The sequence below is a fragment of the Muscardinus avellanarius genome (assembly GCF_963383645.1).
Source record: "Muscardinus avellanarius genome assembly, chromosome: 7".
NCBI classification, from domain to species: Eukaryota; Metazoa; Chordata; class Mammalia; order Rodentia; family Gliridae; genus Muscardinus; species Muscardinus avellanarius.
In genome coordinates, this window is record NC_137793.1 from 23,593,080 (window position 1) to 23,614,432 (window position 21,353).

At 49.9% G+C, this 21,353-nt stretch overlaps 1 protein-coding gene across 1 annotated transcript in view; it reads right to left on the reverse strand.

The window, feature by feature from the left end:
• STK10 (serine/threonine kinase 10) overlaps nt 1-21,353 on the reverse strand; it is a gene marked incomplete at both ends in the record, with an annotated part of 99,668 nt that overhangs the window by 55,792 nt on the left and 22,523 nt on the right. Inside the window, 2 exons of the mRNA XM_080699445.1 lie at nt 1,096-1,144; nt 15,458-15,622. Of these exons, the coding sequence (XP_080555571.1) occupies nt 1,096-1,144; nt 15,458-15,622 (214 nt within the window). The remainder of the gene's footprint in view (nt 1-1,095; nt 1,145-15,457; nt 15,623-21,353) is intronic.

A 21,353-nucleotide genomic window follows, 5' to 3' on the forward strand; every position in this document is an offset into this window, starting at 1 on the left:
AGGCTGCCTGCGAACCGCAATCCTCCTGTCTCAGCCTCCCAAATGCTGGGATTACAAGCGTGAGCCACCACGCTGGGCTATGGCGTGAGTTCTTGCAAGAGCAACTTGTTATAAAAAGAGCATGGGCCCTGAGTTTCTCTGGCTTCCTGTCAGGCGACACCTCTCTTCTGCACACCTTCTCTCCCTATTCACCCACCAGAGGCCAAATGGATGGGTGGATGGGGCCACCTGGTTTCAGACGTCCAAGCTCCCAAACTGTGAGGTACACAAACCTCTTTTCTGTATAAAGCATCCAGCCTCAGATATTTTTGTGAGAGTAACAGGCAACAGACCAAGATGCAAAGCGATGGCTATTTTATTGCTGCTCCTGGTGGTGTTGTTGCTGACATGCTCAAGTTTGTCTGGGACATCAAGACCTGGTAACATCCCCATGAGCATTTACAAAATGGGTGGGCGCCACGGGACACGGATGCCCCCCAAAGTTCATGCCCTGGACACGAGATCCCCCCCACAACGGTGTTGAGAGGCGGGACCCCTGGGAGGCGGCTGGTTCTGCCCAGATGCATGGGTTAACGCCACTGCTGGGGGCGGGGTTCCTGCTCTCTCGTGCACATGCTCCACCATGGGTGACACACTGAAGGCCCTCACCCAGCGCGGCCCCATGCCTGCAGACATCCGGCCTCCAGAACCAGGAGCCAAATAAACCTCGGTTCTTCACCAAACATCCAATCTCAGGTATTCTTTGATGGCAGAGGATAATAGAGTAAGGCAGTGGACTTCTACTTTTCAAAGAATCACCTTCAGATAGATGTCTCATTTTTGCTCCTGAAAGTGTTGTGTGGGGGACAAGGAAGGTGCCACACCAACTTACAGCCAAGGGCTGGAGAGTGACATGTGACTTCCAATGAACGCCCCTCGTCCTCTCTAGGAAGCCCCACTGTCCCCAGCCAGAGGAGAGAGGTGCTGAGGAGGCCACAGAAATCACTGGATGGGGGTCAACAGACTCAAGTCCTAGCGAGAGCAATGCTGGAGTCTGGCTCAGGGCTCAGGGTGAGTCCTACCAGCCCAGCCATGCAGCAGCTCACAAAGACTTACCCAGCATGATGGCGTCCACCGCTCCCCCAGGGCAGAACTCGATCATGATCTACAGAGAGCACAGGAGAAGCAGGTATGAGAGGGCACCCTGTCCCTGGTCCCCAGCCCCCAGGTTCCAGCCCAGCTGCTGGCCCTGCCCACCCTTCACCAGTCCATCCCAACCCTTGCAGGAGAATCAATGCATGGTCAGTGGCTTAGATGTTTCATTTACCAGAGTAAGAAAAACCGGCTGGACATAGTGGTGCACACGCAGCCGAGCCAGGAGGGTTTGAGGACAGCCTCAGCAAGAAGTGAAGCTCTTACCGATCTAGCAAGACCTTGTTTCAAAATAAAAGAATGGCCCTGGGTTCAACCCCCAGTGCCACAAAAACAAAGAAACAAACAAAAAAGAAAAAAAAAAAAGCTGGACGTGGTGGCACACAGTTATAATCCCAGTACTTGAGAGGAGGCTGAGACAGGAGGATCACAGGTTCAAGGCCAACTTCAGCAACCTAGTGGGACCTTGTTTCCAAATAAGAAATAAAATCAGGCTGGGGGTGTAGCCTAGAGGTACAATGCCTATGGGTTTAATTCCTAGTATAAGAAAGAAAGAAAGAAAGAAAGAAAGAAAGAAAGAAAGAAAGAAAGAAAGAAAGAGAGAGAGAAAGGAAGGGAGGGAGGGAGGGAGGGAGGGAGGAAAAGCAAGTTGCTCCTAAAACCCAAAGCTTTGCAAACAGCCTCTCCAGCCTGGCCCATGTCCTCCCTCTGCCTCCAGCCTGCTCTGACAGAAGCCACTCCTGCTGTCCTGGTTCCTACATCCCCACATCTGAGGGGGCCGGCCTCAAAGCCTCTGTACCTCACTTCACCTCTGGGAGCCCCAGCCCTCGCTGGCTCAGAACTCCAGCATACCAGGGCCTTGAAGATGGCTCAGACAGAGATGCCCAGCAAAGAGGCTGACTGTTCAGTGTCAGGCCTGGACTGGAAGGCAGGTTTCCTAACCCCAGGTCCTTCATTAATTTATTATACACATCCTGAATACTTAACAGATAGAAAGTCCCTAGGAGAACAACCAGACCTAGGCACGAGTCGTCTTTGCCTCAAGCCAGGCGTGGTGGTGCAGCTGTAATCCAAGTCCTTGGGAGGCAGAGGCAGGAGGATAGCAAGCTCAAGGCCAGCCTCAGCAACTTAGCAAGACCCCCAGCAACTTAGCACGGCCCTGTTTCAAAATAAAAATACTGTGTGCATGTACGTCATTGTCAACATGATCTACGTTATGATGTGAGACTATGATGTACCAAAAAAAGCATTAAAAAAAAAAAAAAAGAAAAGAGGGCTGGGCTGGAGTTGTGGCTTGAAGGTAGAATGCCCATGGGTTCAATTCCCAGTACTAATAACCAAAAGCCTAAGGGCTTATGTGGACATTTCTCCAAAGAAAACCTAAGTGGTCAGCAAGTATGAGGAAAGATGCTCGACATCACTACTCAGGGAAATGCAAACTGAAACCACCAGGGGATGTCGCCTCACAGCTGTCAGATGCCTATTAGCAAAAGAGATCAAATGTGGGAGAGGATGCGGGGCAGAGGGAGCCCTGCATGCTGCTGGGAGGAGTACAAATGGGGCCGCTGCTAGAGAAAACAGCATGGAGGCTCCTCAGAAAATTAAAAACGTAGCGGAGGATCAGCAATCTTACATCTGTGTATTTGTTCGGAGGAATTGAAATCAGGATCCCAAAGTAATATTCGCAGTCTCGTGCTCACTGCAGCAGTGTTCACAAAAGCCACGATGTGGAAACAATGTGAGCGTCCTTTAACAGATAAATGGGTAAAGAGAATGTGGTATCTACATGCAGCGGTATCTATCCAACCTTAAAAACGAAAGTTGCCAGGCATAGTGGCGCACACTTGTAATCCCACCATTTGGGAGGCTGAGAATGGGGGATTGCGGTTTGCGGCCAGCCTCAGCTACTTAGTGAGGCCCTCCACGACTTAGTGAGACCCTGCTTCAAAATATAGAAAATAGGGTATAGCTCGAAGGTAGAAAAAAATTAATCAAAAAAGAAGAAAATTCCACAATATGAGACAACACAGACCCACCTTACTGACACTGTGCTGATTAAATTAAGCCAGACACGGAAAGACACATTCTGAAGACTGTTCCTTTAGGTATTTGACACAGTCAAACTCAGAGACACAAAGAGAGGCACGGAGGCTGCGAGGGGCCGGGCGCAGGAGATGGTGGCCACTCGTCAGTGGCATCAAGCTCCAGTTGATGATGATTGAGCTCTGGAGGTCGGCTATATGGCACCGTCCCCGAAGCCAATGAAAACACACACTTGACCATTCGTTAAGAGGGGAGGACTTGGATGAAGTATTCTTACCGTAATAAAGTAAATACCCAGAGATAAGAAGGTGAACATGCTGGTGAGGGAGGGAGGGCTGGCCTTTTCAGGGCCTCTCGCCAGGCCACCAGCACACCTGGTTCCTTCCTCAGGACCAGGAGCTGTTTCCCAGGCGACCTCAGCTCATCAGTCGCAGGGGTCCCTGCTGGGGATGTGAGAACAGCCGGCAGTGGGGCTTCCTCCTCTGGCTAGAGGCCAAAGGAAACTGGAAACCTGCGTTGACTGCGATTCCCCAACAATTTCGGTTCAGCAGCTGTCACGGTGCAGGGTAAGGATTGGGACCTGCTACATGATCCTGGCGGTACATCTCGGCTTGGGCCATCATGGATGAATGCGTAAGTTCACCGGGCTCAGTCAGCCGCTGGGAACACAGCAGGAAAGACGATCCTAGGCCTCTGCGCTCACATTCTGCCCACCTGTGAGACTGCACACCAGGGCCCAGCACTGTGCCCCGCCCCTCAACCCTGAAGGGATGCTCTGCCGGCCTGGCGTCCGTGGCTGCCTTGGGACTGGTTACAACACATGATGCTTTTCTTTTTTTTTCCTTTTTTTTTGGGGGGGGGGGTACTGAGGATGGAACCCAGGGGCATTCTACCTCTGAGCTACACCTCTAGCCCTATTTTTTATTCTGTTTTGAAAAAGGGCCTTATTGATTTGCAAAAGGCCTTACTAAGTAGCTGAGGCTGTCCACAAACCCAGATCCTCCTGTTTCAGACTCCCAAGTGCTGGTTACAAGCGTGTGCCACCACGCCCGGCTCCTCACGTGCTGTTTTTGAGTTGTGCAAATTAAGAATCTGCCCAGTAACTGCTTAGGCCTGACCCAGCCAGAATTGAAAAATCATGCTGGTCTACCAAACTGACCCTCCCACCCTTCAGGACTAAATGCTAACTCCCAGACACTGCCCACTTCCACTCTACTAAGAGACAGAGAAAATTCCAGCGTGCACGGTCTCACTTTTACAGTCTTATTCCAGGCCCTCAACCTCCCCATAAGAGAGGGCCAAGTTGGTCGACCTGGGACAATCTTGGTTTCTCTATCCATGACACCTAACAGCTTTTTCTCTTTGTTTATTTGCTTGTTTCCAGTGCTGGAGATGGAACCCAGGGCCTCACATGTGCTAGGCAAGTGCCCTACCACTAAGCCATAGCCCCGGCACTTAACAGGCTTCAAAAGCTTAATCCCAGGCCTGTACTCGCCCTTAGGTAAAGTGTATGGATTATGTCACTCTTGCTCCTAGAGGCCAAAGGTATTCTAAAAAATGCTTAGGCCTCCCAGGGTTTACTGTGAGGATTAAACAGGATGGATGTCTGCCAGGAACTAAGGACACAGCCTGGTGCACAAGGAAATAAATGCCAGACAAATGTAAACAATTATTATCCACATTAGTGTCTATTTTATTCCCATTTTACATATGGAAAAACTGAGCCTCAAAAAGACTAAGGTCACACACATCATAAGTAAGTGGCAGAGCCAGGACCTGAACTGGGACCTATGTGGGTGTCAGGCCTGGGTTCTGTTCATCTCTCCAGTGGAAGAGATGTAGTGAACATCCATCCTCCCTCCTGGGTCCTACAGAGGAAGCCAGAAAAGGCTGGAGCCCCAGCCCTGGGGCTGGGAAAGCGCCCGTTTTTCCTAGCCCCACCCTGGCTGGGCCCTGCTAGTTAGCAGGCACATACCAAGTGAGCTTGCTCAGCCGCAGATAAGGGAGCCAGGATGTCCCGGCCCAGATAAGCAGGGGCTCGGACCATACGTGGGGTTTAGACATTAACTTTTACAGCCCCAGGCAGCAGGGCCAAGGGCAGGTTGGGTTGGCACTGCCACAATCCTGGGCGCCCCAACACGCATCAGAGGCACCTGCGGTCCAGAGGCCAGGCCCCAGTGGCCACCCAGTACTCTGGACCTCTGTCCTCTCATCCCCTGGCCTCTCCTGGGGCCAATCTCGTGTACTGAGCACATGACAGGTGCTCCATAAATAAATGCTGGCAAAAGCCCCAGAACTAAATTTTCATATTTATTTATTTATTTATTTATTTATTTATTTATTTATTTATTTATTTTTGCGGTACTGGGCTAGAACCCAGGGGCATTCTATCTTCAAGCTACACCCCCAGAACTATTTTTTCTTGTTTTTTGTTTTTGTTTTTGGTGGTACTGGGGTTCCTGGAAGCCGTTCTACTTCTAGGCTACACTCCCAGACCTATTTTATACTTTTTTCTTTTTTTGGAAACAGGATCTCTTAAGCTCGTGAGGCTGGCTTCGAACCTGCATGATCCTCCTGTCTCCGCCTCCCAAGCGCAGGGATTACAAGCGTGCGCCACCATGCCCGGCTCCCAGCACTATTTTTTATTCTTTCTTTTGAAACAGGGTCTCACTGAGTTGCAAAGGGCTTCACTAAGTAGCTGAGGCTGTCCATGAATTGCAATCCTCCTGTCTCAGACTCCCAAATGCTGGGATTACAAGTATGCACCACCATGCCCGGCTAGAACTAAAATTTTAAAAGCTGCAGCCAGGAGGTTTAGACAAGTCCCGGGTCTGTCACAGTCCTGCAGGACCATCCTTGCCATTCTTCTGCCTGAGCCTCTCGTTTCCCCATCCAAAACATGAAGATTTTAACGTCTGTAAAGTCACTGGCAACACTGACGTTTTAGAATTCGAAGTGCCTGAAGTCACTATATGGTGGAATGTTTGTAAACATCTGTTGGTATTACCCACCATCACAGCCTGGAACTTGGTACACCCATCCCTCAAGTAACTGTAGAGGACTGGTGCCAGGACCCTCTGCAGAGAGCAAAATCCAAGGATGCTCAGGCCCCTTGTATAAAATGGCACAGTATGTGCATATGACCTAGGCACACCTTCTGATATGCTCTAAATCACATCTAGATGACTTTTTTTTGCGGGTCTGGGGATGGAACCCAGGAGCATTCGACCTCTGAGCTACACCCCCTGCCCTATTTTGTATTCTTTATTTTGAAACCAGGTCTCACTAAGTTACAGAGGGCCTTACTGAGTAGCTGAGGCTGTCCGCAAACCCATCCAGGAGCATTCGACCTCCAAGCTACACCCCCTGCCCTATTTTGTATTCTTTATTTTGAAACCAGGTCTCACTAAGTTACAGAGGGCCTCACTGAGTAGCTGAGGCTGTCCGCAAACCGTGATCCTCAGGTCTCCGCCTTCCAAATGCTGGGATTACAAGCGTGCACCACCACGCCCAGCTTAGATGACTTATAATAACTAATACTGGGTAAACAGGTACTCTACTATGCTGTTTAGAGAACAATGACAAGAAAAAAGAAGTCTGTACATGTTTGGTATAGACACAATGTGGAACTCAAAGACACAGCTATGATCAGTAAGTTTTTGTTGAATGACTTCATGAATGAAACATTCCAGTGGCCTTAAGACACTCAGAAATCAGGTCAGAGTAGGCAGAGGGCCACTAACACAGCTGACAGCCAGATTCTGCAAAGACACCTGGACAAAGGCATGCCAGTCCCTCCCTCTATGCCACCCACAAGGGCAGAGACGACAGCTGCCATTATTAAGCACTTAGTGCATACCTGGCACTGTGCCATGCATCCTATAAACATTACTTAATCCCTTAAGCAACTATCTTTACCCTTGCTTTACAGATGGGGAAACTGAAGTTTCTGTGGCTTCACCACAGAACCAGGGTAGAAACTTAGGTCTGAGCTATGCAGCCATAGGTAACCCGCTTTCCTTCTCTGGGCCTGTTTCTTCCTAGAAAAACAGGAGCCTCAGTCCTGCTAGGGTGTGGGCTGAGGCCTCCTTAATCCCCTCCCTCAGTGGAGAAGACAGAAGCTTCCAGTTACTCAACGGAGCTCTGCAGAAGGAAGTCCATAGAGCCAGCCTCCAAAAAACACAAGAGTCAACACAAAAATGTCACCTCGAGCCCGCTGCCAGCCCCTGTAGGTGGAGTCCCAGAACCGTCCCACCTCTGAGCACAGGGTCAAACAACCAGGCCATTGATGAGGCAGCCCACACCCACAGCCTCCAGGAACGAGGCCAGCGCACCCCACCCACCTCAGTTACAGGAAGCTGGGCCAGAGTTCTGCTTCCCTCCAGACAGAAGGAAGGGCACCTGAGGCAGAGGGAGGACTGGGCTCCTAAGTGTGTGTGTGGGGTGCAGTCTGTTCTGCCCAGCAAAGGGGAGGAGCTGCCATTCCAGAGAGCTTCTGGCACATTCTTTGTGTCTTAGAATCCCAGAATGGAGACTGCGTGGCTGCCTCCTACCCCAGAGAATAGAGGAGGAGGCTCCATGTGCACAGGGGCTTGCCTGGTCCCAGGGCATCTCTGGGATTCCACCGTCAAGTGCAGGGATGCCCGACTAACTCCTCTGGGGCTGTCGGGCCCAGAGGTCAGAGCACTGGACTCGGGGCCAAAGTCCCTTGAGTGTGGGTCTGCACCACCCAGGAAATGCCAAGATGAGGGCTGGGATAGACTCTGCTCAGAGGCAGGCTGGAGCTGGTTCTCTGGAAAGGCGAAGGCGATTCCCTGTCTGCACACACCTTGGTCCATTTGACTGTCTGGCTGGCTGGCCACTGTTCCCCACAGTCAGCTCTGCTGAGGCTAGTGCCCAGCACAGAGAACAGTGAGCCAGGGCTCATTGTCCCCCTGCCTGAGGGATGTATCTGCTCTGGAAGGGGGTCAGAGGCAGTCTCCCATACCTCTAAGATAGTGGGCACAGGGCTAGAAGGAACCTGGAAGGAAGCGGTTTTTCCAACTCTATTTATTAAAGGTTTTGCAGCAGCTAGGCATGGTGGCACATACTTGTAATCCCAGTACTTGGGAGGCTAAGACAGGGGGATTGTAGTTTCGCAGTCAGCCCTTGCAACTTAGTGAGACCCTGTTTCAAATAAAGAATAAAAAAATAAAATAAAATAGGGCTGGGGGTGTAGCTTGGAGGTAGACTGTCCCTGAGTTTGATCCCCTGTACTACAAAAAAAAAAAAAAGTTTTTGTAGCATTGCAATTGGTCCTTGAGGGACAGACCGGGAGGGTGTGAACTAAGGGAGAGAAATGGCAATGTTGTGCTGCGGGCAGAGACTGTAAAGAAAAGCTCCAGCCACAGGCACAGTGGCCAGGACCCAAGCTTCAGCAGGCAGAGGGATCCAGCCAGAAGTGTAAGAACTGGTTTGTTTTCTTTCATTTCTATTTCTGGCAAGTGGGTCCTAGTTTTCTATTTAGGGCAGTGATATAAAGGTTTCTTTTAAATAAAATGTATTTAATGTCTAAAAAGTGAGTCACTTTAAAAAGTATATGAGCAGCTGGGCGTGGTGGTGCATGCTTGTAATCCCAGCACTAGGGAGGCTGAGACAGGAGGATCGCAGGTTCGTGGCCAGCCTGGGCTACCTAGTGAGGCCCCTGTAACTTAGTGAGACGCTCCCAAGATAGAACACCCCTGGGTTGAATCCCAAGTATTGCAAAAAAAAAAAAATAGTGTGTGAGTTATTAAGGAGGTAGGAGAAAAATGGGGTATGGGAAAGGCAGCCCGACCACAAGGCTCTGTGTGTGTGTGTTGGTACTGAGAATTGAACTCAGGGGTATTCTACCTCTGAGTTACACCCCTGGCCCTTTTTATTTTTTTGTTTTGAAACAGGGTCTCACTAAGTTACTGAGAGTCTTGCTAAGTTGTTGAGGCTGGCCTGGAACCAGTGATGCTCCTGTCTCCACCTCCCAAGTACTGGGATTTCAGATCTGCAACCTGTTCTCAGCCATCAAGGTGCTCTTTATTTATTTGTTTGTTTGTTTCTTTATTTCTTTTTTCTTTTTTGGTGGTACTGAGGTTCCTAGAAACCCTTCTACTTCCGGGCTACACTTCCAGACCTATGTTATACATTTTATTTGGAAACAGGGTCTCATAAACCAGCGTGGCTAGCTTCGAACCTGCACGATCCTCCTGTCTCCGCCTCCCAAGGTGCTCTTTCAAGTTCCTTGTTATGGCTGAGTTGTATCAGAGAGGACAGCACATTTACCCAGACAGGGAATCCAGGAAGTCTCCAAGGTCATGAAAGGTCTTTGAGGCCAGGCTGGTAGGAAGACTCTTGAGCAAGTAAACTTATTGCCGAGAGAGAGGAGAGAGACCCCCAAATTTCTGACCAGAGGAAAACCTGACCTGTGCTGGGTCCCCAGCCAAGGGCAGCCAGGCTGCTCACCAAGAGGCTTCCCACACTCGGAGTTGATGTCTTCGCCCACCCTGCTGTCCCCTTTCGTTTGGGGTGACTCCTCCAGAGACTCACCAGGTCAAAGGCAGGAAAGGCAGAAGTGAAGACAGGGCAGGGGTTGGGAATGAAAGGAAGGTTCTAGGGGAGAGTTAAAGGGGGGCCATGGCATATCCTTGGCCCCCTCTGTGCCTATACCCAACCTAACGTCTCACTTAATCCTTACGAGGATGCAGAAGGTTAGATTTTGTTATTATCGCCTCCATTTTAGAAGTAAATAGCGACTCAGAGGTTGGCTAAAGTCCCACTTGGCAACAAGAACCAGAACTAGACCAAGTTCCTCCACCTTAGGGCAGGGAAAAGCAAAGCGAGCCAGAGACTCGTGGAATGAAGGCCGGAGGGAGAGCGGTGCCCACGGAGCACTCGCGCTCCCGGACCCCTTGGGCCCTCGCTGCCCGCCCGGCCTTCCGCCGTCGCCAGCACAGGGCACACGCGGAGATCACTGCAGGTTGAGGGCACTTGGTTTTCTTTTTCTTTTCCTTTTTTTTCTATCCACTTGCACCATTTAAAAGCAGAAGTGAAGAAATCAGCTAAGATTACAAATTCTGGAATAAAATGAGGTAATCTTGTCAGATTGTGTGTGTGGGGATGGGGTTAGCAAGGGACTCTGCCCAAGCAGGGGACTCCACCTGGCTGCTGGGGCTCAGAGGGGCCCATTTCTCCCCCTCAAAAGCAGACCTCGGTCCACAAGACCCACTTGGAAAAGCTGGTGCCTGGGAGCCCTGGCCTGGGAGCCATCGCACAGAAGTCAACAGCGAAGAATCCGCATGCCCTGTAACCCTGAATCTCAGAAGGCATGACTCCTCCCTCCCACACATCAGCACATGCTGGTCCTCGCTTACACTGCCCTTCCTCCTCCCCCTATTCTCCTGACGGACTCCTCCGCATCCTGTAAGAGCCAGTCCAAGTGTCCCTTCCTCTAAAGCTTTTCCTGACCAGATGATGTGCTCCATCCCATCTTTGGGCTTCTGGCCCAGCCTGTGCTCACTAGTTCCCAAGTAGTCTTAAAGCTTTAACTCTTGCCTCTCTCACTTGACTTTATCCCAAAACACAGAAGATGTGTGTGTCCCCATGGAAAACAGCCACTGGGTCTGCATGGCCTAAAACAGTGGCGCTCAAACCTAAGGGACACCAGGTCCCTAGAAAGCTTCTTAAGACGCGGATTTCCAGGTCTGGCCCCAGAGCTTCTGATCCAGCAGGTCTAGGTGGGGCCTGCTACCTGCAGATCTGATGAGCTCCCCGGAGATGCTAATGCTGAGGCTCTCACGTCAGTGTTTTGAGAAACGCTGCTTTAAAAGGCCAAGTACCAACTCTTCACCTGGGTATTTGGGCCTGGACAGCCATGGTCAGGCACCGGGTCCTGTACTGCCTTCCTTTTATGGGGATGGGACCTAGGGGCATCCTGTCTGAGGCTAGGAGCTTTCTAAAGGAAAGAGGTTTACGTAGCAGTTTTGGAGGTTCATGACCTTGGCGTTCTATACTCCTACCTCTTATTTATTTATTTTCTTTGAAACACAGTCTTGCTAAGTTGCTGAGGGTCTTGCTAAATTCCTGAAGCCGGCCTCAAACCTGCGGTCCACCTGTCTCAGCCTCCCAAGTCCTGGGATTACAGGCGTGCACCACCACGCCTGGCTTCCTTTCTTGATCTCACCGTGTCTGTAATCCAACCCTCAAGAAGGAGGACGGAGCACCTACCAGGTCTACAGAAGTGACAAGCATAGTCTGTGGGGGCAGCTAGGAAAGGGGAGCTGGAGGGACGGCGTGGGCTGCAGCCACAGACCTGGGTAAAGGAGCACCTGCTGAGGGCGAGGATTTGGGGACAGCGAGCTCTGGTCTATTCCAAAAGGCCACGTGACGATCATGGTCAAGACTGCTCTTTTCCTCTCAGTTTTCCAGCCCAGGCACACTCTAGCTGTGTGGCCTGGGAGGCAGCACACGGGCACCTTCGCTTCGCATTTTCTTCTCTTAGGAAAGGCGCACCAGCGTCACAGGATGAGTGAGCGACGCGATGCCGAGCAAGTTCACGGCACAGCCGAGCACAGGCCGAGCCTCCGGCGACCATTCACACTCGCTGCTACCGGCTTCTCCTCCCGCCTGGCCAAGGCCTGAACTTGGTACCCAGCTGTGATCCATGGAAGAAGAGACTCATCAGAGATAGTTTTTTTCCCTTTTTTTTTTGCAAAACTGGGGATTGAACCCAGTATCTCCAAGTGTTCTGCCTTCAAACTATACCCCCAGCCCTATTTTTTTTTATCTTATTTTGAAACAGGGTCTTAGTAAGTTTCAGAGGGCCTCACTAAGTAGCTGAGGCTGGCCAAAAGCCTGTGATCCTTCTGTCTCAGCCTTCCAGATACTGGAACTACAAGCATGCACCACCAAGCCCAGCTTATTTATTTATATTTATAAATTTTAAATTTAAATAGGTTTAAATTCATTTTATAATTTTATAGAAACTCTATTTATTTATTCATTTATTTATTTTGCAGAACTGGAGATTAAACCCAGGGCATTCTATCTCTGAGCTACACCCCCAGCCCTATTTTATTTTATTCTTTATTTTGTTGTTGTTGTTTTCTTTCTTTCTTTCTTTCTTTCTTTTCTTTCTTTTCTTTCTTTCTTTCTTTCTTTCTTTCTTTCTTTCTTTCTTTCTTTTTTTTTTTTGTGGTACTAGGGGTGGAACCCAGCGGCTTTCTACCTCCGGGCTACACTCCCAGACCTATTTTATACTTTATTTGGAAACAGGGTCTCACTATGTTGCTGAGAGCCTCACTAAGTAGCTGAGGCTGGTTGCAACCTGTGCGATCCTCCTGTCTCAGCCTCCCAAGCACGGGGATTATAAGCGTGCGCCACCACGCCTGGCTTTATTCTTTATTTTGAAACAGGGTTTCACTAAGTTGTGGAGAGCCTCACTAAGTAGCTGAGGCTGGCTTCGAACCTGTGATCCTCACGTCTCTGCCTCCCAAATACTGGGATTATAGGTGTGAACCACCACACCCGGTAGAGATATTTTTCTTAATGGGGACATGGTTGGCAGTCCAACTAATGTGCAAATGGAAAGGAGGATCGATGGACAGGCAAATGGCAGGGGAGTGGGCCAATGAGGGAACTCCTGGGGTTCATATCCAGGTGTGATCTCTCCCTTTGACACACACTCCTGCCACCATGTCATCTGTCATAGAGTCCTCACCAGACAGAATCAGTACCAGTGTCAAGGCCTAGAACCTCCAGGCTGTGAGCTAAATAAACCTCTTTTCTTTATAAAGCTCTCGGCCTCAGGTACCTCATTATAGTAATGGAAAACTAACACAGCTATAAGGGCCAAGTTTCCACACCCCTCTGTCACTAGCTTCCTTTTGCTGGGTTTCTGTTTTCTAGTCTGTGAAATGAAAATGAAAGATATTTTTAAACTCTCCTTTGGTTGGTTTCCTTCCTTCCTCCCCTCCTCTTCCTCCTCCTTCTTTTATCTGTCTGTCTGTCTGTCTGTCTGAGTACTGGGAACTGAATTCAGGGGTATTCTGCCTCTGAGATACACCTTCAGCCTTCTTTTTTTTTTTTCTTTTCTTTTTTGTGGGTCTGGGGATGGACTCCAGGGGCATTCGACTCCAGAGCTACAACCCCCCTGCCCTGTTTATTATTCTTTACTTTGAAACAGGGTCTCGCTAAGTTACAGAAGGCCTCACTATATAGCTGAGGCTGTCCACAAACCGCGATTCTCCTGTCTCAGCCTCCTGAATGCTGGGATTACAAGCGTGCGCCACCATACCCAGCTTCATTTTGAAACAGGGTCTCACTAAATTGCTGAGGTTGGCCATAAACCTGCAATCCTCCTTTCTCAGCCTCCCAAGTACTAGGATTACAGGTCTACATCACCAAGCCTGGCTCCTTTGTTTTATTTTTTTGTTTTGTGTGGTACTGGGGATTGAACCCAAGGTCATTCTACCTCCAAGCTACACTCTCAGCTCTATTTTTTTAATTCTTTATTTTGAAACAGGGTCTCACTAAGTTGCAGAGGCCTCACTAAGTAGCTGAAGCTGACCATGAATCTGCGATCCTCCTGTCTCAGCCTCTCAAATACTGGGATTACAAGCATGTGCCACCATACCCGGCTCCCCTTTGGGTCTCTTAAGCAACAGAATCTTTTTCTCATATGCTCTTTTTCTCCACTTAGCATCAGTAATTCTATCTCCCAAAATCAGGCATTCTGTGCAAAGAAAAAAGCCAGTACTCCATTTCCCATTAAGTGGGAGAAATTGTAAAGTATTATTCATTGATTTCAAGTTCCCCACCAAACAATAAAACAATAAAATTCTCTCCATACACAAAACACTTTCATGACAGTACCTATCATGCTTAAAACATCACTTTCTGGTCACCAAATAATTACTAGCCACTGTTAACAACTCCTGCTTTGTGCAGGAACATGGCCCTGGGCTCTCAGCTCCAGTGACATCTGAGACGCCCAGCCACCCAGCAGCCCCCTAGGCTCCCTTCTCAAAATGTCTACCCATGATCCCGACATTCTTTCAAATGCCCGTAGAATTTATCTTGAGACTTTTCCTGCACATCATTTTGTTGCAATGCTGTACTGAGTCTGGAGGACATAAATATGGTATTTAAAAAATTTTTTTGGGGGTGGTACTGGGGGTGGAACCCAGGGGCTTTCTACCTCCAGGCTACACTCCCAGACCTATTTTATATTATATTTGGAAACAGGGTCTCACTAAGTTGCTGAGAGCCTCCTGAAGTAGCTGAGGCTGGCTTCGAAACTGTGCAATCCTCCTGTCGCAGCCTCCCAAGCGTGGAGATTACAAGCGTGCGCCACCACGCCCAGCTAAATATGGTATTTTATATGTAAACACATAAAAAGTTTGGAGAGATGCACGTTTAAGGAAATCTGGATTTTACAAACTAAGAGGCAACCCAGGAGTTCAGTAGGAGGCATCTTCCCCGGCAGCTCTGTCCTGTGAAAACCAGGGCACTCCTGGATCCCCCGTAGCAGCTGAGGGGTGATGCTGCGTGGAGATGGGCTCGAGGCCACATGTGCACTGTGCACATGGGAGGAGAGACGCTCTGCAAAGTGTGGCCTGGGGAAGGCCCCTCCTTTAGTGCCAGGGCAGCTACAGCAGGGCTGGAGGAGCTGCTGCTAACACTGCAAATAATAAACAGCTGGTGCTTCTGAGTGCACACACATGCCTGGCACTCTTCTGAGCACAGAAAAGGGATCAACTCATTCAGTCCCCGCAACCACTACCTGAGCAGGTCCTGGAGGCTGAGCTGCCCTTATCCAAACTGCTTGGGACCAGAAGTGCTTCTGATCTGGGAGTTTTTCAGATTCTGTAATATTTGCATAGACTACCAGTTGAATCACTCCAATCTGGAAATTCCAAATGATCCGAAATCTCAAATTTTGTGAGAGCATTTAACATTTCAGGTTTCCAGGAGAGAGATGCTCATGTTGTATTGTTATCCCTTATTTGACAGATGGAAAAACTGAGGCCTAGTCAGGTTCAGAAGGGGTCTAGGGTTATCAGCGGCAGCGCTGGAGTTCAAGGTTGAACAGGAGAGCTTAAGCTTTGGGGATTGTGTCCTGCTCCGACGCAGTGGCTCCAAACCTGAGACTCCATGGGAAGGGTTGGGCATGGGGCTCGGAGGACCCTGCTCCACCTTCTCCTTGCCCTCAAGTGGACGGGAAAGAGCTGAGGAGTCAGGATCAGGCAGGCCTGTGGGGCAGGGCGCAGCTTACCCACAGCTTAGCGTCATAGTAGTAGGCTCCCAGAAGCTTCACGATGTAGGGGTGGTCGCAGGTGGCCAGGATCTCAATCTCCACAATGTAGTCCTCCAGCTCCTCCTCACTCTTGGTCTCAATGACTTTGGCTGCCGCCAGTGCACCCGTCTCCTTATTCTTGGCCTGCAAAGGGGAGACACGGGTCAACGAGCAGGAAACTGACCCCTGGACGGCAGCCCGGAGAGCCCCGCGCGAGTGTGAAAACAGAGGCCGGATGTCCAGAGGGGGCTGAGACGCTGGGCCGGGACGCACATTGTCCTTGACAATGGCCAGCGCCGCATATGGTGTCAGTCTAGAGGAGCGCACGCCAAGAACAATGTTCTGTGTTTAGTAATAATAGCAAAAGCACAATGCAATAAATAAAAATGTAAGAATGGGCTAGCGCTACAAATACCAACAGGGTACGATTGATGTGTTCAGCAAGTCAATCCAAGTCACTGAACAACAAAAGTGGTATGATGCATTTTGGGGGGGTACTGAGGATGGAACCAGAGGCATTCTACCTGAGCTGCACCCTCAGCCTTTTTTTTTTTTTTTTTTTTGCGTGTCTAGAAATGTAACCCAGGGGCATTCGACCTCTTACACCCCTTGCCCTATTTTTTTGTTCTTTATTTTGGAACAGCCTCACTAAGTTGCAGAGGGCCTCACTAAGTAGCTGAGGCTGTTCGCAAACCACGGTCCTCCTGTCTCAGCCTCCCAAATGCTGGGATTATAAGCATGGGCCACCATACTTGCTCCAGTATGACACTTTTGGTGGTACTGGGGGTGAAATCCAGAGGCTTTCTAACTCCGGGCTATACTCCCAGACCTTATATATATATTTTATTTGGAAACGGTCTCACTAAGTTGCTGAGAGCCTCACTAAGTAGCTGAGGCTGGCTTCGAACCCGTGCGATCCTCCTGTCTCAGCCTCCCAAGCGTGGGGATTACAAGCGTGCGCCACCACGCCCGGCTCCAGTATGACACTTTTTATATCAAAAGCAACAAACTAGCTGGGCATGGTGGCTCAATCCCCAGTACCACAAAACAAAACAAAACCAACTAATTCTTACACGGTAAACATTTTCATTCCTACCAGGATGGCTACAATCAAGAAAGGGATGCCAGGCTCTTTGCGGTATTCCTGTAACCCCAGTTACTCTGGAGGCACAGGCAAGAAGATTGCAGGTTTGAGGCTAACCTAGGCAACCTAGCAAGCCTCTGTCTCAAAATAAAAAATAAGCCGGACGTGATGGCGCACGCTTGTAATCCCCGGGCTTGGAAAGTGGAGACAGGAGGATGGCGCAGGTTCAAGGCCAGCCTCGCTGGCCTAAGAGACCCTGTTTCCAAATAAAAACATAAAATAGGTCTGGGAATGTAGCCTGGAGAAGGGTTTCCAAGAACCCCAGTACCAATAAATAAATAAATAAATAAATAAATAAATAAATAAATAAATAAATATTTTTTAAAAAGCCGGGCATGGTAGTGCAAACTTGTAATCCAAGCATTTGGGAGGCTGAAACAGGAAGATTGAGGTTCACAGAGAGCCTCAGCTACTCAGTGAGGCCCTTTGTAGCTCAGTGAGACCCTGTTTCAAAAGAAGAATTTAAAAATAGGGCTGGGAGTGTAGCTCGGAGGTAGAATGCCCCTGGGTTCAATCCCCAGTACTACAAAAATAAAATAAAATAAAATAAGACAATAAAATTAAAAGGGCTAGGGATGTAGCTCAAAGGTAGAGTACCCCTGTGTTCAATCTCCTATGCCAAGGAAGGAAGGAAGGAGAAAGGAAGAAAAAGAAATGAAATAACAAGTGCTGGAGAAGATGTAGAAAGATTAGAACCCGTTAATCTCTAAAAGTGTAAGATTAGGACTGTGATGTGGTACAAACAGCATGGCCACATGCACGCAGGTCCACATGGACCCCGCGCCACCTCCAGTGTGGCCCCAAAGGCTCGGAGGCGGGGACTCCAGCTGCCACGTGCTCTTGGCGCACCCTGTCCACAGCAACCTTCTTCACGGGAGCCAGAGGTGGAGCTGAGCCGAGTGACTATTCAATGAATACAGCACGATACACACATGCAGTGGAATGCTATTCAGGCACAAAAAGGACTGAAGTTCCCACACAGGCTACAACGTGGACGAACCTGGACAATCCCGTGTCGCATGAAGTAAGCCAGACACAGACAGACAAGTACCGTACGGTTACACTAACTACGAGCTGCCTAGAAGCATCAAATGCACAGAGACAGAAACTAGAATAGGTGGTACCAGGGCATGGGGAGAGAGGAAGAGGTGCACGTTCTGCTACTTGGGCTGCAGTCCTCAGGCTCCCACGCAGTGACGACAGCACGATTCCCCCGTATCAGGGCCACTCTGCATGGGCACTGGTCTGCACTTCTCACCCACATTAATCCACCTGGTTGCCTCAAAAACGCCAGCCGATGCCAGTGCTGTTACCTCAAGTTAGGCTGAGAGGATGAAGGCAGAGAGCCCTGGGAGTAAAGAGGCACCGGAGACCCGGAGCATGGCACCTCTGCTCTCGACTCTGCATGCTCTAAGCGATCCCCATATCCCCATCAAAGTCCCGCCCAAGCCAGACATGGTGGCATAAGCCGGTCGTCCCAGGCCGAGACAGGAGGATTGCCAAGTTCAAGGCCAGCCTCAACAACCTAGTGAGGCCCTGTTTCAGAGCAAAAACTAAAATAGTGCTGGGGGCATAGCTCTGAGATAGAATACCCCTGTGTTTAATCCTCAGCACCACAAAAAATAATAATAAAAGTAAAAAGGGCTGGGGGTATAGCTCAGAGGTAGAGTGCCCCTGAGTTCAATCCCCAAAACACACACACACACACACACACACACACACACACACACACACACACACGTCTTGCCTAGGGCCCAGAAGCATTGAGTACCTTTCCTGCTGGCAGTCAAACTTGATGCTCACACAATATTATCTTTGTATAATCCTCCTCCTCCTCTTCTTTCTCCTTCTCTCCAAACCCAGAGGAGGAGTTAGGCCAACAGCTCCTTCACAGGGAAAGAGAGGAAGGCTGAGGGCTTAGAGGTCAGTGGGACCAGGGGCACCGTGCCCGGGCGAAGGCCTTCCCTGCCCACATGGTCCTTTCACTACTGGGTGGTGGTAAAGTCACTTTTCCCAGGGTTTCTTGAAAAGGGATGAGTCCCCTACAGGTAAAGGGGGTGAGGACTATTTTCCAGGAGTGCATGGAACCTGCTCTGCCCGCCACCCTTGAGAGGCGGCATTCCCACCGAGAGGCGGCATGACCACAGGGCTGGGCCTCCTGCAGGTGCCAGCGTCAACACGGGAAACCTGCCGCCCAGCAAGTCGCTTAGCTGTCACAGACCAGAGCTTGCCGGGGAGGAACTGCAGCCCACAAAGGTACTTGGCCAAAGTTAAATTCTTCAAAAGCCTGATTGAAGCCTCAGTCCATCGCTTTGAGGCCATGGAGGACAGAACACGGCAGATGATCAAAAGAGCAAATGACCATGCACTTCCCAGGGAGCCACCAAGGAGGAGACTGAGAGACGTGACGAGCTGTCTCGGTCACAGGGCAATCAGGGTTACCAAGGTAGCACTGAAACACAAGGAGCCCGAGCTCCAAATCGCTTCCCCAAAACCCTTCTTGGCCCGTCTCCGGTGCTCCCTAACTCCTTCTTCTCCGTGCATTTCACCATTGCTCCCTGAGCCCAAATTAAGCAAGGCACTTTTTTTTTTTTTTTTCAGTACTGGGGATGGAACCCAGGGGCATTCTACCTCCGAGCTTCACCCCCAGACCTATTTTTTTGTTGTTGTGGGTCTGGGGAATGAACCCAGGAGCATTCAACCACCCAGCTACACCCCCTGCCCTATCTTTTACTCTTTTTTTTTTTTTTTTTTTTTTTTTGCAGGTCTGGGGATGGAACCCAGGGGCATTTGACCTCCGAGCTACACTCCCTGCCCTATTTTTTATTCTTTATTTTGAAACCGGGTCTCACTGAGTTGCAGAGGGCCTCACTAAGCAGCTGAGGCTGTCTGCCAACTGCGATCCTCCAGGTCTCAGCCTCCCGAATGCTGGAATTACAAGCATGTGCCACCACGCCCGGCTCTGTTAGTCTTTTTTTTTTTTTTTAAACAGGGTCTCACTGAGTTTCAAAGGGCCTCAGTAACTGAGGCTGTCTGCAAACTGCCATCCTCCTGTGTCAGCCTCCCAAATGCTGGAATTACAAGTGTGAGCCACCACACCTGGCAGCAAGGCACTTTTCTAATGAACAAGATGGTTTTTGTCTAGAAGAATTATAATGTGGAAATCACTGCTCTCCCATAACATAGGCCAGCCTGCCTTGATTTCTCCAGTGGATGCTGAGAGCTTGTTTGGAGGTTCTAGCAGGGAGTGCAGCTACTTGTATACCCTTGACCAAAGCAGGTCCTGTCCTCATTTCCAATCCCAAAGCCTCAATGGAGCCCATTCATCACCATAGCTAGGTGATAACATCACCATAGTTAGTGTGTGACCCTCCTAGCCAATCAGAACGCTACATTCCCCCTGGCCATGATGATTGGCTTAGGTATAGGCATGTGATAAAGTCACCCAATGAAATTCAAGCACAGACAACCACTGAGACCACAGAGATTGCAGTCAGCTCTTCTTTCTGAGTCTCCAAATGGGAGCCTCCATGTTTCCCAAAGGGAACCTGAAAATGAAATGAGGTCCCTTAGCTCAGTGAAGGCACTAGAGAATATTGCTTGATCCCCTCATTAATTTTTGTTTGTGTGTGTGGTACTGAGGTGGAACTCAGGGGCTTTTCTACCTCCAGGCTATACTCCCAGACCTTTTTTATACTTATTTGAAAACAGGGTCTCACTTAGTTGCCGAGAGCCTCACTCAGTAGCTGAGGCTGGCTTCGAACCTGTGCGATCCTCCTGTCTCAGCCTCCCAAGCACTGGGATTACTCCCCTCAATTAATTTTTACAATCTTCATTACAACCCATGTTGTATATAAGAAAACTGATAGCTGGGCATGGAGGCGCACACTTGTAATCCCAGCATTTGGGAGACTGAAACAGGAGGATCATGGTTCACAGACAGCCTCAGCTACTTAGGCCCTTTGCAACTCAGTAAGACCCTGTTTCAAAATAAAGAATAAAGAAATAGGGCTGGGGGTGCAGCTCAGAGGTAGAATGGCCCTGGGTTCCATCCCCAGTAAAACAAAAAAAGTCCAGTCTGGGCCTCAGTTTCCCCTCTGCACAGCCAGAGGGTGGGCAATGATGCCCAAGCTCCCTGGGCTGTGCTGTGACCTCGGTCACGGGCAGTCTTGGGAAGACAAGGGGGCTGAGTGGCGGTGCATGTGGGAGCTCGCAGGCCAGGAATCGCAGAACAAGTGGCTGTCTGTGGCCTCTGACGTCCATCTCTCCCGGGGTCGAGCCCAGGACGAGGGGATCCTCAGCCCGGCCCCCGCTGCTGGCCAGCAGTGACTAAGGCCTCAGCCCACACCCTTCAGAGCCACACAGGAACCACTTGTATTTTCTAGCCCAGACACTGCTGTGGGAACAATCCTGCTCCTGTGTGGGTCCAGCCTAGAGGAGGTGGGGAGGCCCCCAACCCATCAGGGGCCCTGCCCCACCCCAGGGGCCCAGCCTACCATTGAGGGGCTTCCTCAGAGCCAGCAGGGGATAGCCCCCAGGTCCTCCCCTCCTCCCCACTGCCAGCTAATCCCTAGGTTGCTCTAAGTTCCAAGAACTGAGGAAGCAGAGAGAATTTTAGCTACCACTCCTAAACCCCAACCATCAAGCCCAGTTCTGCAGATGGGGAAATTGAGTCCACAAGGAGAATATGGAGACCCAGTCATGAACATGAACAGCTGGGGGGGCTCACTC